The sequence below is a fragment of the Tauraco erythrolophus genome, chromosome 2 (assembly GCF_009769465.1).
Source record: "Tauraco erythrolophus isolate bTauEry1 chromosome 2, bTauEry1.pri, whole genome shotgun sequence".
Taxonomy (NCBI): Eukaryota; Metazoa; Chordata; class Aves; order Musophagiformes; family Musophagidae; genus Tauraco; species Tauraco erythrolophus.
In genome coordinates this window covers 74,654,233-74,673,549 of record NC_141466.1, presented here as the reverse complement: position 1 = coordinate 74,673,549, position 19,317 = coordinate 74,654,233, and the positions used below count along the sequence as shown (strand labels likewise).

Here is a 19,317-nt window from a genome sequence, read left to right as displayed (position 1 = left end):
CAGAGTTAGAAATGGAAGCATCACAAAGATTGAGAATGACACTTTACTGCCTGGGTTTCAGTGGTACCTGGTCACTGTCTGTCACGTCAGCAACAAAAGGGGCACTCTTGCAGCTCCAAGACTTACCTTGGAGACTAAGAGTCTTGAGTACAAAACAATCAACTAGATCAACTAGATCAATCAAAAACCAAACTGCAATCAAATCAAGCCATAGCTTTCATGTCTAGCAGCTGCAATAACTAGCTGCTCTGTTTGGCAAGTACCAGTCATTCACTAATGCTCAGTGAACGACATCTCTGGGGCTCAGTGGGAAATCATTATCATTCAATATACTCAACTTCATCAACTACTGAGATGCAATAACATTTGGGCATTAATGTCCAATGCACTGAATATCTACCATACCTCTCAAAAAAAGAGGCAAAAATGTGATTATGAAAAAAAAATAAAACAACTTATAAAAGCAACGTCCTATAAGGTACTGTTATCCATTAAAATAATTCGCAAGTATGGAGATACTTGCCCACATTCTTATCTGAAAGTCTAAAGAAACACAGTTCAGTAAACGTTCCAGAGTATAACTAGTTACATACATGCATAATAACACAAGCTTCCTACAAATCAGGATGTACTTTCCCTCTACTTTCTTCCTCTTACTTGAATTCTAAATATAGCTGCTACAAATGTCCGTTTAAGTTCTTGTTCATGCAGGCTTCAACAGGGAATCTGGTAATTAATATTTTCTTAAATTAATAACATACATGACAAGCATCTTGACGGACTTGCCTTTTGAAGTAGTATAACAATATACAGTCCAATGTATCCCCTTCATGCTGTGCTTTTCCACACGTATTTGGCAGACAAAATACGAGCCAAAAATACGCATATCTCAGTCTTTCAAAACTCCTTACTCCTAAACATGGAAAGCTCGCAAGCATGAAACCTGTCTACTCTAGTTGATCCCAACATGTGCAATAGAGTAAAGCTGCTGTCTTCCTGCAAATGTTTTGAAGGTCTCCTAGATACTGAAATTGTTCAAATGCAGAAAAAAAAACAACTTCAAGCTGCCTCATTTTTAATTCCTTCCTCCCTGCAGTGTCATATTACCCTGTATCACTGAAGTCATTCTCCTGCATTTGCTGTTCCAGAACATTTGAATACAGAATAGTAGTGTTTTTAATTGACTACTAAAAAGACAGAAGTGTTTGTTTAAGCAAACTGTTCTGCATTTATACTAAGTAACCTTTGTAACAACTAGATAGAGAATGAGCAACACATATCACATCAGGTTATATTGCATAGTAGCAGATAGCTTTGGATTCAAAGATAAAGAAATGGTGCCATCTGGTGCCAAAATTGACACACAGAGCAATGCCACATTTTCTATCCCACGAAATAACTGTTCCTTAATTATGCAATGCCATTTCATTTGTCATAATGCTGTCTGGAGACTAGGACACCTTTAACTGAATAAACAAATGAATATGTCACACCGTAGCAATAGCATGAATTTCCTATCTGGTGTCTAAGTTTAACAGCTCAGCTAGCCTTGAGCAAGCCTGAAAAGCTACTCAGCTAATTTATGACAGCTGCTTATGAGAAGTTTTTTTGGTCAATATGCTGCCACTGAGCCCATGTTGTTGCCTTTTGGTTCTCCTACCTCATGACGTAAAATCTGGACCTGGAGTTCCTGGATGTTACTGGTTGCTATTGGCTTGTCTTGGATTTCACGATGGGCGCTCTCTATCATTTGCTGTAAATGTTTCATTTCTTGCTCATACTGCTCATACTGAACCACTGCTTCCTAGTGAAGGAAAAAAAAAATACTGAGTTCTTTAAATGAAAATAAATTTTTGCTTAGTCTAAGCATGACTGATGTCCCTTCTGAAGTGGTGCAAACTTACAGCTATCTGGAACTTTTTTCTGGATAAGCAAATATAGTCGAGTAAAAGTCCACTTAGAAATATTGTGAACTACAGTGAATTCAATGGTTTCATTTATTTAACTATTTCTAAAAAACAGTTAACATGACTTTTTTAGGTATCCAAAAGAGGTGCTAGGACTTCTGCTGCCAATAAGTATCTGTACCAAATATATCCTCCAAAAGATAGCGTTGTCTAATCCCATGGTTTTACTATAAAGTATTTTCATCTGCTTTTTCACATTAAGCCTCTATTTATGAAACAGAAAGGCTATATGAAAAAGTTAGATTTTACAGAAAACACAACTGAGAGAGGATTATGAAGATTGATTCAGACCATTTTTCTACCAGTGTGGTATCAGTTCTTTCTGTCACAGATGAACCAGCAGTTTGTCTTAACTTGTTTTTAAAATTTTTCAGTGCGACATTGTATCCTTCCTTGTACTTAAGTATCATTAATGATTGAAAGTATCTTCTGTAATCTAACTTGAATCTCTGTACTTGTACCCTAGCTCACTTATCTATTTTTCTATCTCTAAATAGCAGGAAAAAAACGTTTATTCTCTTCTTTGGAAATACCTTTTACATGTTTAGCTATGAATTCACACAATCAATCAAACACAACTTAGTTTTATTTAGCAAAACTTGAAAATGCACATTTAAGACATGCTGAATGGTTCCAAAATCAGAAAGAAAATATATCATAGAATGGTTTGACTTGGAAAGGACCTTTTAAAGGTCATCTAGTCCACTGCCCCAGCTACGAGGGGGGACATCTTCCTATATATACATTTTTAATAAAGATGGAAAAAAAAAAATTATCCTAGAAAGTTGTTTAATGAACTCAGTAGTTTATATGCCATTATTATAAGCACTTGAGGTTATAATGATATATTAATTTCGTTAACTGCTTATATAAAATTAAACTGCATACAGTTGTGTATTAGCTATTTGTCTAGTTAATCCTAGAGCATTACAGAAAACATAGCAAGAACAAGGAGAGAACTAAGATGAGAGTCCGAGGAGTAAATCAACCAACAACATGACCTTGAATATTAAAATCTTCTAAAACATGGATTCAGAATGACTGAAACATAGTGGGGAACATCTTAATGGTACTACACAGAAAAGAGGAATGCATAGAGATATGAAATTCTCTGTTTTCATCACAACTTGCATGGCGCTGTTCAATTTACTCAGAGTAGTTTACGGGATGGAGTTGCACTTGCCTGCATGATGTTGCACTGCTGAATGGCAGTGTGCTGCAGGCGACTGGCCTCCTCCTGCAGCCGGAGGGCAGTGTGACACATCGGCAGACCGGTGACCACCTCTTCAGGAATCCTCAGGGCACTCTGACAGACTTGTACTGCGTGAACCTTTGGCTTCAGTGACTCCATTTCAGACAACAGATGCTAGAAACGAAGTCAATGCCACAATAAGCCAGTTTTGCAGAACTCCCAGAGCATTTGAGGCAGCAAAAGAAAATAACGATGAGTTCAAGCACTAAACCAAAATTTGATTATTTGTTTTCTAAATTATATATAATGAGGACACACTTTGTCTGGATTTGCTCATTCTGAAATGAGTAACCTTTTAAATATTAGTTAAGCAAAAAGTCCATATAATAGGAATAAAAATAATTCATTAAAAAGCATAGTAGTACCTATTTCTAAGTGCAAAAATATTTCTGTTAACATATTTGAAAAGATATCTTTACAAAATCCACAAATCAAAGCAGCACAGGAGTCATTTATGTATACACATATCTTAATGTTAAATTGTGAGTGGAACTCCTTGCTGAGACACAGAAGCACATTTTCAAACCAACAAACGAATCCTGTTGTGTTCACAGCCTTCCTTTGAAAATACAAACCACGGCTGAAAATGTCGCTTTTCAAAAGGCAATCAAACAAAAAAAACACAGCGACACAGAAATCTTTTCCTTTGAATAATTACATACGGGATGCCTTTGTCAACAGTCTCTATTCTGTTCACAATGTCCATTTCAAGCTGTCTGTTCATATGCATGAGAAGGGTCTAAGCGCAATGACTGGAGAATAGATTTGATCAGCATTCTTTTCATCTTCATTGGGAATTTTAATGTGTTCATAGATTGAAAAAGAAAAACAATTAAAAAAAAGAAAAAGGCAATGTTGATGTAAAGGGACTTAGCACATCAGAAAAAGATTTTAAGTTCAATAGATAAAAATCAGATAAGATTATGTATGTGGCAAACAGGAATAAAGAGACTGGTGTCTCCCTTCTCCCGTAACATACGCAGAAAGATAGTTAAGTGGGTCTGGAGCACATACTGATGAGAGGGTTGTGGTTTGCTCTTCACTTCTGGGCCTTCATGAGATATGGTGGATACTCGAACCAGAGATTTGGTATAATTCCTTGGACATAACTGGTGAGGCCTCTTCTCTACAAGGTCCTGTACTGCTGGCAAAGGATGCCTTTATTGTGCAACCAGCACCCTGAGGTACCCTGCGTGCTGCATACCAGTCAGGCATTCTCCAAGACCTCCTCTCTGGTCTGGTGAAACATGTGGGCAAGGGCTACAGTCCCTTTCGGTACAGAAAAAAGTCATACTGTGATACCTGCTAGAGTTAGGACAAAGAACACACATAAACAACAGCGTAAGCTCCATATTCCTTTACTTTTATGGTGGGTGACGTGTTTCACTTACACTCTTTGATGCCATATTCTGAACTTTGGCTGCAAGTCCCTAGAATAAAGACTGTGTATTTTAATCGAGAGAGAAAGCTCTGCAAATTTACCTTTCATCCTTATGTTTTTCTGCAGAATAACTTCTTAAGCAACTCAGAAAGCTCTAACTAGTGTTATTTTTCTTGTTATGAGATTGAAACCAAAAATAATTATTGACGCATCTATAGTAGGCCAAGTGTAATACAGGAAGCGGCAATATCTTATGGAGGTAATTCAACTAAACATACAAAAAAGTAACAGGACTTAAGGAAAACTGAATTTTCTCTTAGCTTTCCAATTGACTATTGGAGGAGCTAACAACATACTATCTCATTGCATCTTTATCTGTAAAATGGTGATAACAATCCATAATTCTTTTGAAGTACTTTAAGAACCTGTTGATGAAAAGCACTGGGTAAGAACTGAGCTTTATTATTGTTATTAATATGGATTAAACTTGGAGTGGATGCACATTTCTCAGGATTGCATCAACCTAAGAACAGGTAAAGGATTACACTTCAACAATTCCCTTTGAGGGAATGATTTTTCCTGTTCCATTCCTTATTCCCCTGGCAGTAATTTGGGGCTAGACTCTGAAACAATGACCCACCGAAGAAACACCATAATTGGTCTCACCAACATTCATTATTCTTTGTGTAAGCTCACACTACTCAAGTGCTAACTTTGAGATCCTGTTCTTTTACCTGTCTGTGAGAAAGTTGCTCTTTCAAGCTCAAATGCCCAAGCTCTGGAGAGGTCAACGTGGCTTGGGCTTGCTCCAGAGCAGCCTGCAGGGCTTTCAGTTCAACTTCAAATTTCTTCATGTCCTGTAACACAACGGATTTGATTCAGGGTTGAACAACAAAAAACACACTATGTAGCTATGTCCCTTATATACAGTGCCAAAACTAGTTAATAGTTTCAACAATGAATTTCAAATGTTTTAAAATTGGATAAAAATCAGTCATATGACAGTCTAGAAAAAGAGGTCTCAAATGCCAGAGTTATTATTTTAAGTACTCCCTCATTCTCAAATACAGCATGTACTTTATAAAGCTAAATTCATACAGTTCAAAGCCTAGAAAGGAACTGAAGATGTCCTCTAGTCATATTCCTGTAATAAGACCACTAGCAGTGGAGTTCCACTTATCTCTACAGACAACATATTCCACTGTTTCAGTACTCTTTTTTTGTAGAAACTTATTTTCTGATGATTTGACATGAGGTTATCTTTTGTTGCAGTTTCAATCCTCTATTTACTATCCCAATAAAAACAGACATGAAGAACAATTTCTTTTCCTCACTAGCATCATATGTTAGGAAAATCCTTTTTCAAGCATCTTTTCCTACAAATTTAAACACATATCACAATCATTATTATCCTTTGTTCTTTCTCCAGTCGGTCCACATCTTTATTCAAGTGCCAGACTGAACACAACTGAAACCTTGCTAGCGAACAATGGGTAGAACAAAACCACTACTTCACATACCATACAATTTTTTTTTTTTTCTACACAGTGTTCGGAGTTTTTACAATGGTGTGAAATTGTTCACTCATTTTTTCCACGATTTGCATTATTAAAGTTAAGATCTTTTAACAGGCTGCCTCAAAGTCAGTAGTTCCTCATTCAGCTAAGACATGCCTTGTTCTTCCTGTCTAAACGTAACAATTTGCCCCTGTCCTTACTGAGTAGCAGCCTAATTTTTTTCAGGTAGTCCTTGCACATCTGGTGTTTTCTAAGAATCCCAAAAGCCACGACCTCTAAACCACCATCCAACTCATTAATAAAAATGCTGCATAGTTACCAGATGGAAGGGAGAACCCTGCAAAATTCTACTTGATGTATCCCTCCTTTTGGGCTGTGAACCGTTGTTAATTACACGAGGTAAGTTTTTTAGCCACCTTTACACACCTACCTCTTGTATTTTCAACTAGATAAGCTTTTTAACTTTGTTAATAACAATATCATGTGAAACATTATTAAAGTCATGATATGTGACATATTGTACATTTATCTACAAAGTCTATTACTTTCACATCAAATTAGACACTTTGATACGATTTTTTTTCTTCCTAAATCTATGTTGGTTTCTATTCATCTCCATGTTTTCTTGTAAGAATTTACAGTTTCTTGAATTGTTCCAATATTTTTCTGAAGCTAGTAAGTTTCACTTCTACTATGCTTACTTGCATGCAAATCTCTGGTTTCTTCCAAAAAAAATAAAAATAAAAATAAAAAAATAATAAAAGTCTTCAGCTCATAAACTGTGGTTTAATGATTTGTGCTTTTGCAATGGAAAGAAGCCTTCTTCAAAACCTCTGTTACACTGTTATGGCTACTGCTGTTGCAGAATTTCTGCAATGTTTTGTAAATGTTGTGAAAAAAGAGCAATATATGGAGATGGACCATTTTTCACCTTAGCTGCAATTTCCTAAGAATTGGTGGAAGTCTATTCTCTCAGTTGCCTTTAGGTATTTTCCTATTTAGTAGTGTGTAACTGTAGCAGGTGACAGCAGAAGAACCCCTATAAATATACTCATTACATCATTCCAATATTCTTTTTTTTTCCTGAATAATTATATCAATCAAAAAAAAAAAAAAAGGTAAAGTTTCTTGCCCTGAAGATAAGAACAAGAAGAAAAGATATGTGTTTTTTCTCTATGACTTGCACCACTTTATCATGCCCTCAGGCATTGCATAGGCATAACACACATTTACATTAACAAACCCATATGGAACAGCTGCACAGAAATGTCAAGGACATGAAAAAGCATGTTCATTCTTTTCATTGCAATCCCTTGTAGAGGTAGGTCTTACATTATGGAATCCTGGTCTGGTCCAGTACTGATCTGAATTAATAGACAGGAGGCTTTAGATATCTTTTAAGAGAAAAATAAAGGAAATGGCACAGTACAAGTGCTAACACAGATACTTTTCAAGTATCTAAACATAGGTGCTCAGTGCAATTTGAGACGCACCATGTTCCCCAATACATCCATTCAGAATGGGCAGATATTACAGGACTTGCAGGAATCACGTCTCCGTCTAAAACAGCACCTGAAGGCAGTATCTCAAGTGGTCAAGACATCTAACTTTAGACGACACAATCATGTCCTTTATAGACCACAGATAATCTGCACTGCTAATAGTCTCGGAAACATGGCGCGCACATCACCACAGTTAGCATTAGAAAAATTTCTTTCATATACCTTGGCAGCATCTTGGAGGTTTGGTAGCCGCACTTTGATAACTTGCTGCAACTCCTCTGTCCGACGCCCCAGTTCCAGTACTTGTTGTGACATTCCTTCAGTAGAGTATACACTTGCCAGATACTCAATCCTCTCGCTCATGGCCTCAAGATCACCATGAATCTCTCCAGACTCATCAAGCATAGCCTAGATGGAGATAATGAACAAATCGAATACTGGAGTTGAGCTTCATATTAAACATATCTTTAAGTATATTCTTGTTCTGCAGACTTCTCAATTTGTACGCATCTGTAGGCATATGATTAAGTTGTACTTATTTCCTGTAAGGCTTAGGCAATACGCTTAATTCTGAGAGTATGCTGAAGTGCTTCAGCTTACGAAGACCGGGAAACAAAAGAATAAGTCATGAAGCTTCAGCGGCTGTACTTACCAACATGTTCATTTTAGCGTTTTGCTACACGCACTTGCCCGTAAAAACATAATATACACAATCTATGGATAGGATTTGTTCTGGAAGCCTGACGTACCTAATAGGAAGCAGCAGAAAGCATTCGAGTGCAGTGTTACAGCAGGGCAGAAGTCATTAATGCTGTCTAAAAAATGGCTACCAAAGTGTTCTGTGGGATGGCACTGGTTAAGCCCTTATCCTCATCAACTTCTGAAGCAGGGAAAAAGCCATAGCAAAACCAAACCAGAAATGCTATCTCCCAGCTATCCTCAGGATAAATTTCCTGGGGGTTCCTATTCAGAATAAGAAAGCGTGACATACTATGTTGCCTCAATATAAGTGAATGCAGCTGACAATTAACTAATGTATATATAAACAACATGATTAATGCAGTCTTATTTTGGCATCAGTGAGACATGATCATCTTACGATGCTTTTATATTTTTCATGTGGTCATGTAACACTGGGCAAGCCTGAACCTTATCCCACCGTTCCACTGATCCCACACTTACATAGTCCACACACAGACACACAGAGAAAAAGTTGGACTGTCAAAGGGACAGCAGAACACTCTGATTTGAGATGTTCAGGAAGTAACTAGAAGAAACTCATTCATTGGGTATCATTCTGAGAACATTTGGTATGAAACTCATCAGATGAGAACAAAGGCTATTCCAATATAGTGTAAAGGAGAAAGAAAAAAACCCAACCCAAACTGAAAACTGTGTTTGGTTAACTAAAATTTTAGAGGAATATTAGCTGCAATGAGGTACTCAGTGTGATAGAATCACAGTGTATAGACACACTGTTCAATCAAAAGCTACTATGAAGCCAATTTACTTGAGTAAACATGGAGATCAATTTCAAATCACGTAGTTTTATTCAACAATGTATCTTAATTTCAGTTTTCAAAGCTATTGTCCAAAACAAACTAATCACCTTTAAGACCTGGAGGAACAGTCAAAGAAACGTAGCATTTTAAGACATTTTTTCTTCAAGAAAAGGAGGGAAATAAAGGTGTAGTAAATAAAACTTCACAGCTTAGAAAATAACTTTGTCTATACACTGCCCTTTAATTTTCATAGCTTATATGATCACCTGGTAAGCTTTAAATTGATCACGAAGTTGAGAGGAAGAATTCCATGTTATACTACCATGCACTAGGATATTTGCTTTCTCGATCCATTTCACTATGAACTCCAGCATCTCATTGTATTCTTCCAAGTGTGAAGCAGCCTGGATATAAAAGAAAAATCCACTTAAGCCTAAAACGTAATTCTGTACAGTTCTTATAGAATGATAAAATTAATTTTATTTCATTTACTGTTTTTAACTTGTTATTGTTTTAACTTTTCCTTTCTGTTGAATAGAATTTAATTATTTCTGTATTTATGGAGTTAAAATAGGTCTGCTTCCAGTAACAAGCATATCTATTTCACGGGATAAAAGGCACTGTAAAAATGTACGTCATGCTGGGAGAGTGCATTGATGCTCAAACATATCCCTAGAAGGTATACTTCCTGCACATATTTCAGCCTCACACATAAGTTCCAAAATACCTTCTTGCTCAGTTTGTAGCTCACTGCAAGCCTTGTTTATGCCATTCCTTATTTTAATTTCTCTCTTTCCATGTCATCTTCTAAATCACCTCTTCTTAAAATCTGCTTTGTCCACTCAGCCTGTCACATTTCCAAAAGGAGAAATGTTGCACTTATTTTAAAATACAGGACAAAAGCTCTGCTTTCTGATTCATCCGATTTCTATTTAGTAAAGTACTCTTTAGTTCCAATTTTCTTCTCACTTATCAGGAATAATTTCACTGATTTTCATGCATTTGTCTTGTATGAAGGATGGATCAAATCCTAGGTGACTGAACTATACTTGAATGCAGTTTGCCTCACCTATCATTTTTTATGATAGGAAGTGGATTTCTTGGTGCTGAACAAAAACATCCTAATGGTTAAATCCCTTCACCAAGTACCTTTGAATGAACTCTTACTTCAACAGTAATTTTCTATCTCTTTTTAAAAACAATTTTTCAGAGGAAACTGAGAAGAATATCATGAAATAGTTATCTTTTTCAAGCCTTACAGAAGCTTCTTTATGCATGCAGAGAAGAGAACTCATAATTTACTGGAGTATTGATGGCAGAACCATTGAAAAGCCATTTCTTTGTTTTTAGCTAGACTTTTTTGGGATAACAACAATTAGCAAGAAAAATACATAAGCAAGCCTCAGGGACTTTGAACCGCAGGAGAAGTTTCTTTATGAATGCTGAAATGTTGCATAAACATTACGCATTATCGAGGCCATTGTATCTAGGCTTTTCTATTGAACCTACAAATTATATTCACTCTCTAAAGGCTGTGACTAGAGAAAAACTTTTTTTTTTTTTAAGTAAAGCTGAAAATATAGGTAACAGTGATAAGACAGAGGCCCTGAAAAGTACAATGAGATAGTATTTCCTGGCATGTTACTGTTAGTGGGAAGGTCTATAATCTTTTCAGGGCACCAGAGGAACCAATCAGTAGATGATTCATGGAAGAGGATTGTTAAAACAGCATGACGGAATTATTCCACCTTCCTGATCTGACCCGTTTGTGCCTCTCTGAGTTGTGATGCAAGCCTTGACTAATAATAGGCAGATGTGCCAAGGAATGCCCCTTCTGGCATAACTACAGAAAAAATAAATGAGAAGTTTGAATACTCCTTCTGATTCTGAAAGGAAACAGCAGAAAGAATTTGAGATCGCACCTGACTGAGCTTGGCTGCTCTGTACTCAGCCTGTCGTATAGTCTGTTGGTGCAATGCAGTGAGTTTCCCTATCCTGGTAGCCAGTTGCTTAGCCAGCGGTACGTTCTGCTCTGCAAATTCCTGGACTGATGCATCTAATTCCAATAGCTTTATATTGCAGCTGTCCAACTCTTCACCGAGGATCTAGACAGAAAAACAAGAAAATCAGTGATCCGAGAAGTGCAGCTTTCTGGTTGATTATTTCTAGTCCAGCTTGCAACTTCTATATCCTGTCCAAAGTCTCCATAGTTTGTTCCATTTGTATTCTGGCTGGAAACCAACAATGCTTGTCTAAGCAGGAAGGCAGAACAGCAGGATGTTTGGTCATCTCTTAAATGTGTGCTGTTACTCTTTCTTTTCTGACTTCCTGGCTGAAATGGATAATCATTTTCTCTACCGTACCAAAAGACTGAGTCACTTCAGAGTGACATTAGCTGTTCCTGGCCGTCTTTCTGTGTTTGTTTTTGAAATGAATAGTGAGCATACATTGCCATGACAAGGCTTTTTATTTATTGGAAAGGGGTTTTGTTTTGTTGCTGCCTTAAAATATACCCTTACAAACTCAGAAATATGCAATTACTCATTAATGCCTTAGAAAAATTTTCATTTTCATTTGAAACTTGAATTTTCATAGCTTGATCTTGACACAGGAGCAGCCTAGATCATGCTAGACTGTTTCAATAGAAACAGATTTTAAAAGAAATTTTTCTTACCATAGATACAAAGTTTTTGAAAAGTTTAAAAAGGAAATCTAAAAGGTTTTCATGTTTCTCATAGATTGACAACACACTTATGGGCTACAATTTCTTGGGGAGGGGGTATTAGGTTTTTTTTTGTATTTGGTTTTTATACCTAAGGTGTTAGTGATTCATAGGTTTTGTAATATAAATAAAATAAGTCTTATCTAACACTCTAGCCCCTTTCCAATTATTCTTAGAAATTTAAAATGCAATCATCAGACAAAAATTGATTCAGAACACTGTAGCTACAGGTGACTCAAGAAGTTACTTCAAGCTCTTCAGATTAGGGCTGTCTTGGCAGACACATCTTAGAGTGTAAATTATGATCAACTGTTACGATAAACAAATATTATTCCATGAACAGTAGCATCACTTAGTGACATAACTGTCTACATGTAAACATAAAGGCAGACGTTGAACTACTCATCTAAATACAAAGACACACATATTTCAAGGAGGCATAAATAAATGTTTCTAATACAAAAATGATACAGAATTTATACGCTGTTTAAAAGTGAGGGAAAATCCATCTGACTTGGTTACATGGATTGAAAACATATTTTTATTTTATTTTTCACAATCAGTTTCAATGTTAATATGAAAATATTACTGCTGTAATCAAAGCGAACCTAATCTCAGGAGTATCAGCTGTGCACTGATATAAATGCAGTTGAGGGAAGTTTACTCAATCTCCAGTGACACAGAGGTTTCATCTATGCAGTATGGCAAAGCACATTTCACTGGCTTGCTGCTTAATTACTGGGATCAAGGAAATGCACCAATTTTAAAGGAATATATTTCAGTGACATCTTCTGCAAAGCAAGTGGTACTTTGGAGCATATTGAGAGCAACTCATGAAAATAAACAGGTAATTTTTGACATACCAGATATGTCAAATCTTCTGTTTGGTATGCTTTGCTTACTTTTAGACAGTAACTTGGTCGAGTTTATCTTTGACTAGTTAAAAAAACAAACCAAATAAAAAAAAACGACCCTCAACCAATCCCCTCCATTCTCCCCCCTCAAAAAATTTTACATATTCTCATATGATAATCCTAACTTGGCCATTACATCTCAGTACAGATGAACTTAGGAGTGTGGTACATACTTAAGATTATAAAAACCTACAAAAAGGACCATCACCTTTTGCATCACCCTTAACTGCACCAGTAGTACTTTACCTCATTATGGTACCAAATGATATGGGATAGACTCCTGGCTAAGTAAAATTCTATTTATCGCAAGTAAAGAGCGGTCTTTTCAGTACACTGGGACAAGGAGCAGTTTGTAAGCCTCTTAGGCTTTCTCAGATTGCAGTCATACTCATTATTTAGAGGGAACGGCATAGTTTTGTCTATCTGATTGCTTTTACTCTCAGCTACTTCCTCCAAGTTCTTTTACTTGCTCAAATTCCTGTACGGGCTAGTATGCAAAGAATATAATTAAAAAACCTCATCTGTGCATTCATTTGTTGAACTACATTAAAAAATGTCTTATATCTTCACAAATAGAACTTTGATATGAAGTGAACATCCCAATTCATAAGAATGTATGGTGTAATCAAAAAAAAAGAAGCCTTGTCTTACCTTTTGTTCAAGTTTAGCTTGTGCTATATCATTTGTTCTCTTTTTCAGTTTGGAAAGAATAGCATTTAGTTCATTTGCTACCTCCTGGATTTTCTGACCAAACTCTTGATTCAATGTTTTGATCTGCTGAGTTTCTTTTTCTTTGGTTTGAATCTGTCAACAATAAGAATTAAATTCAGTAACCAGAAATCTCTCCTCCTGAAAAGAAATTAACTTTCATTGAACTTATTTCAATGTAATAGAAGAAGTTAATAAAAGCACTCTGCGTTGTCATGGTTTGACCATGCTTGGACACCGTATTTCACTAAGTGAAAAAGTCTAAAGAAGTGCTATAGATCTGCAATGCATTTATCTACTGTGCTTTACCTGATCTTGTACAGTTACAAGGGCCAGCCCAACTTCTGCTAAGTGAAGAGAGAGTTCAGAAGGCAAAATTGTATAAAGCCCCAAGTACTTATTCTGTTGTTGTTCAGCCATTTTTTCAACAGCCTGGCGATGAGTAGTTACTTCACCAAGAAGAGACTAAACACAGAAAAACAGTTTACTGAAGAACAATGGAAAAAACATATCTGTGTAAACTTAGCAAATCCAGGCTTGCAACAAAGCTAATTGCTTTCAAATTTTTGTTTGATCAGTTCATTAAAAAGAATTGTATCTTGGCATTCACTGGATTCTCATTTATGACTGTTTGTCAAGTTCTCTGTTCCTGTGTGACCACATGTATATAGAAAATGTTAAATTTTCAGCACCTCCAGTGAAATGAGTTTATTTTGTTGCTGCCTCCAGACTGCTGAGAGAGAGAAGAAATGCCATGTTCTGTCCATTCAGATTCCATAGTTCCCCCATATTTTAGATGAGAGGAGAAAAATTACTAAACAATATGCTAGGTATGTAAAATTGCATAAATTGCATACTTTTATCTTAAATATCTTTAAACTAAGATGTTACAGCCCATGAGCTACTTCATGCTTTATGAATTTGTCTAGTGGGTTACTCAAAAACTAATGAATACTGTCTAATTTGAATTCGTCGTAGTTTAGAACTCATTAATACTCACTAGGAGATTACAATGAAGATAAAGTTTGAAATTCAGGAACTGACAAATTTGATATACCTGCAGCTCCTGAAGTTGAGTGTCCACTTCCACATCAGGGCTTAATAGATATTCTTTTGTTTCCTGGATCCAGGACTTCACAATATTAATCTCTGCTTCAACCTCCTCACGCTCCTTCAGCTCCTGTTTCACCATCTTCACACCCTTTTTCACTTTCTGTTGCATACTTCAGAAACAAAGAAACAATAATTATTTGTGAAGAACTAAGAAATGTCTAAAAACATTGCTTTGTCCAAAAATATTGACTAATAAAGATAATGATTGAGAGCCTCACATCCAGAGTCATAAAAAGTGGAGCAGTATTGCAACAGACTACTAAAAACACTTAAATTTCTCATGATCATTCTTCAGTTCATTCCTTTTAATTAGTAGTTTTATGTATTTTGACATCAAGTCTTTTGAAGAAATGCAAATGTTTACAATACAGACTCCTACATCTGAGCTCATCACCACAGACTGTCCTTATTGTCAGTGGAGGAAGCAGGTAATTCTAGGGCACGATTTAGGATGATTCATCATCATTGTAAGAGAAACGTCTAAACTAAATCAGAAAAATTGCATCTTAAACCAGGCTATTTCTCTCCAATAATTAGAGAGTAAGAATTAACCAGTTCAGATGCAGACATCTATAATCTAAAATAATGTGAAATAAATTCCACTCTATTGGTGGGATTTGCATTGGCAGAATACCTAGGATGTGGCATGGATCAAAATCAGTTATAGCTTTAATGTAGTTTATACAGCTCTTACATAAGTTGGTATTATTACGCAAAGCAGGAAGTACATATTCTAAAATGCATACTACTGCAGATGGAAATAAAAAATAATGGTTAAAATGTATTTCAAAATTAATTAAATATAATTTTTAATTAAACTGATGCTTATTTTAAATATAACTAATATTTATTTTAAGCACGGTAATTGTCAAGGGTAACAAAAATGACACATGAACTTTTATTAATTAATTAATTGTAAGGTATCCTTTTTCTAGTGAATCTTTTAAAACATTGCCTTACTTGTGATACCGATCTTGCATTGCTTTGATTTCTTGCATGACTGGTAGTTCCTCCTGAGAGAGAGGCTTTATTTCCACATCCTGAAGCATGCTGACAGCATGCTGTTTGAGCAGGCCCAAAGATGATAGCTGCTGCTCCACCTCCAGAAGGAAACTGCTGTGGTAATCCAGGAGTTCCAGGAGCTCTGCTTTGGATGCCTTTTCTACTGAGCTTTCTGGTAAGCGACCTTGCAGCTGATCTATTGCTATGGTGGCTTTCTGAATCTACAGAAAGAGACGCAGTCTTGGCAATAATGAAATTAAAAAGAAGCTAGTACTACTGATACCAAAGGTGTTAAACTCAGTGCTGTGCTTTTAGATGCTGTAAAACAGTTGCGGTATAGTGCTTCTGTAACAGTCTCTATAGCAGATACAAGTCTATACCCATGGCAGGGGGGTTGGAACTAGATGATCTTTAAGGTCCCTTCCAATCCGAACTAGTCGATGATGATGATGATGATGATGCCCTACCACTGCTAGACGTAGCTAGCTACCCTAGCACTACACACTGGACTTGCTAAGGAAGCTTTTTGTAAAGTGATGAATGGCTCCTCAATTTTTTTTTAGCATTTATTATCTTTATTGCCATAGGACCTAGAGCTCTACCCAGGGCAGACCCCTATTTGGAACAAGTCATACACTTAACAAAAAGATTATCCCCATTCCCAGAGAATCTGCAATTTGAGCATAAAATAACAGACAATGGCAGATAAAGACAGTCAGGTAGGATATAAGGGGGGAAAAAAAAAAAAAGAGATACATGATCAGTGAGCAGTGACAGGCAATAACATTGCTGCATAAACTTAGAAATAGCAACTTCGCAATCCTCAGGGGAAAAAAACAAAAAACCAAGAAGGAGAAAAAGGAAAAAAAAGAGGTTGACAATCTAGAATAGACCATCTGGAGATGGGAAATGTTGAAGAGAAGATTCTGAAGAACCATCAGATACCAAAGCAACTCTATATTTACAATACACAGAAGAACAGTGCAAGTCTTGGAGAGAGTGGTTCTAAACCTAGGTCTTTCATGGCTGTTTTCTTTTCTGTGACGTTGAGAAAAATCACTGTGATTCCTGCTATGAGCTTTCTCTACCTTAAGATGATTAATAAGGCAGTATAATGAGTGAAAACCTATGTACAGTTAAAAAAAGGAGGTGTTACCAAGACCAGAAGTTACCTTATCACTAAAGCCCTTCCATTCCTGCACTGCATCTTCCAGAATTTTCTCTTGTTCTTGGGCAACATTGCGGAGCCGTGTCCAGCGCTGCCAAACTGTTGTCATGGATCTACTTATAGCTGCCTTACTGGCATCATTGCTAACTTTTTCCAGCTGTGAAGCCTTTTCTTCTAGGGCTGTGATCTTCTCATGGAAAGAATTCACCACACACACAAGAGTCTGAAAAAGTGAAAAATAAACACTGTTTTCCTTTTTCACAACACAACTCACAACTATTGAACACACTTACAGGCACATGAGCCACTTCCACTGCAGACAAGGACGAGTTACCCTAAACTGAATGAGGTGGTTAGGTCTCACTTGATTTTTCATACGCAATATATTAGCTACAGCTACTTGAGTGATCTGGTCCAAAATGCAACTCCCTGGAAGTAGCAGAAATCTGGTGTAATCAGACTTTCTCTTCTTTGCTAACCCCTCAAAAGAGACAGAAATGAGTGTTCAGGACCCTTCTCATAGCAAAGGCTAACTTCTATTAGAATCTAAAAGTGAAAGCAGCAATTAGGGTGTTTAAGCATACATTTATGTCATGTTTATCTCTAATGCCATTTTAAATGTTCAAGGGTATCAGGATATTCTGATGAAGCTGGCAGACACAACATTATTCTTAGGGAAGATTCTTGCCTTCACAGAGACTCAATTGGAGACCAGGCAGGTTGTCCGAAGTGTCACTACCTGCCTATATTAAGGCAACTGATTAGCACCCTAAATGGAGAAAGTAATTCTTCTAAGTTTCATTTCTTTCTTTTAGACTAAACAGGAGTTAATGTTAAAACCCAGCCCTTCTGTCCTAGTAAAGCTATTCCAAATAATCCAAAGTAGATGAGTGCTTCTGTTGATCTGAATTTCTTGTACAGTACACAATTTTGGGTCTTGTGCACCCAAGGCTTTTTAGGAACCTACCGGTTCCTTCCAGTCCTCTACAGTCATAGGTAGTACATAGACTTAACCTGAAAAGCGATAAAAGAAAAATATCTATCCCAGTGACCACACAAATATAATGTGTGTTCTGCACAATGCAAAACACCTCTTGGTACGCTATGACACAGTTAAGCACTACAGAAAAAGATACAAAAACTCAAATTCAGGTTGTCACAGATAAGAACCTACATAACATATTTATTTTCACTGAAGGAAAAGGATTGAATGTAACTTTCAGTACCTTACCTTATGTGTTAGTAATTTCTCTTCCGCGTCCTGGGAAGAAGCAGCTTTAGCTACTGAGAATTCAGATAATTTTTTCTCAGCCTCATTCATCACTTCAATAACCTTCTGTCTTGCTGTCTGGTAATCCTGCCACTCAGAAGCACACCTTAAACAAATATAGTTCCAGAAAGAACAATTTAATGCAAAAAAAAAAAAAAAAAAAAAAAAAAGAGAGAAAATCAGGAATATTGCTGCACCTAGTTTTCAATGTAACTGCTTAGTTTTGCTGTTACAGAGCATTTTCCAAGAAAAAGAAAGATTGCTGGGAAAGAGTATACATAGAAGCATATGTTCCCGATTTTCAGCTGTGCCTTACAGACACAGCTTGGCATATAAAGCCCTTGATTGACTTTTCCTCAATGACTTTGTCCCACCCAAACTTTAGGAATGCAGAACCTTCAGGAATAATAAGTAACATAGTTATGCTGGTTAAAAAGGTATTTTCTTTTAGTTCAAAATGTCTGCTCCAATTTCATTTGTTTCTGCATAGGCCTTGTGCCAGAGGAAATAAGGGACAGTCATTCCCTACTCCTCTTCTTGGCTTAGTGCTGTTCCAAGCTTTATATAATTTTATCACAGGTTCCTCAGGATCACGCATCTAGTCAGTCAGTAGCAGAGGAGAAAATAGAATCCAATAGCTCTGAATCCCAATATCCACTTCTCTCATCAGTAACACAAACATTTTACAAAGCTCCAATTAATGTTATGATTTCTTTCTTTCATCACCAACAAGGCGATTTTAAAATGAAAGGGAAAAAAAAGGATGAATATACCTTTGCAACTGCTCTTGCTGGGTTTTGGCTTCTTGCTTTGTACCTTTGGCCTTTTCCTCCAATGCAGCTAAATTCTCCATCAGCTGCTCTCTTGCTGTGGCTTGGACAAAGGGCTCTATTTCAGACACAAGGCCCTGTAACTCCTTCAAATGATTACTGAACTGACTTTCCGTGCTGAAAAATTCAATGTGGTTCCTTAGGTTCTCCTCACAGTTTTCAACATCAAGACCATTTCTTGCTAAATGTAGAAATTCCTGAGCATCTTCCAGCCAGTCATTTGCCATCTGCATCACTTGGTAGTATCTTTGACAGAGGCTATATAATTTGTTCAAGGTAGCCTGAAATAAAAGGGAAAATTATACAGAGGATCACAGACACAAAATTCACAGCAGCAACAAAAATATCCTCTGCTGAATGTCTGCATTTTGCCCATCCTTGCTTTCTTTTCTCTTTATTAGATCTAAAATACAGGTCCAGAGAGACTACATGGAAATAGTTTTTGAGTCAGTTTGCACTTCTAGATGCA

The 19,317-nt window shown here is 36.6% G+C and overlaps 1 protein-coding gene across 1 annotated transcript in view; it reads right to left on the bottom strand.

Annotated features, from left to right (window-relative positions):
* SYNE1 (spectrin repeat containing nuclear envelope protein 1) overlaps positions 1-19,317 on the bottom strand; it is a 199,047-nt gene that overhangs the window by 49,944 nt on the left and 129,786 nt on the right. Inside the window, exons 72-84 of the mRNA XM_086625933.1 lie at positions 18,792-19,129; positions 17,980-18,124; positions 16,753-16,971; positions 15,539-15,801; positions 14,523-14,688; positions 13,775-13,930; positions 13,409-13,561; positions 11,044-11,226; positions 9,388-9,525; positions 7,842-8,027; positions 5,335-5,457; positions 3,151-3,333; positions 1,661-1,804 (exon numbers count right to left, since the gene is read on the bottom strand). Coding sequence (XP_086482059.1) covers positions 1,661-1,804; positions 3,151-3,333; positions 5,335-5,457; positions 7,842-8,027; positions 9,388-9,525; positions 11,044-11,226; positions 13,409-13,561; positions 13,775-13,930; positions 14,523-14,688; positions 15,539-15,801; positions 16,753-16,971; positions 17,980-18,124; positions 18,792-19,129 — 2,397 coding nt within the window. The remainder of the gene's footprint in view (positions 1-1,660; positions 1,805-3,150; positions 3,334-5,334; positions 5,458-7,841; positions 8,028-9,387; positions 9,526-11,043; positions 11,227-13,408; positions 13,562-13,774; positions 13,931-14,522; positions 14,689-15,538; positions 15,802-16,752; positions 16,972-17,979; positions 18,125-18,791; positions 19,130-19,317) is intronic.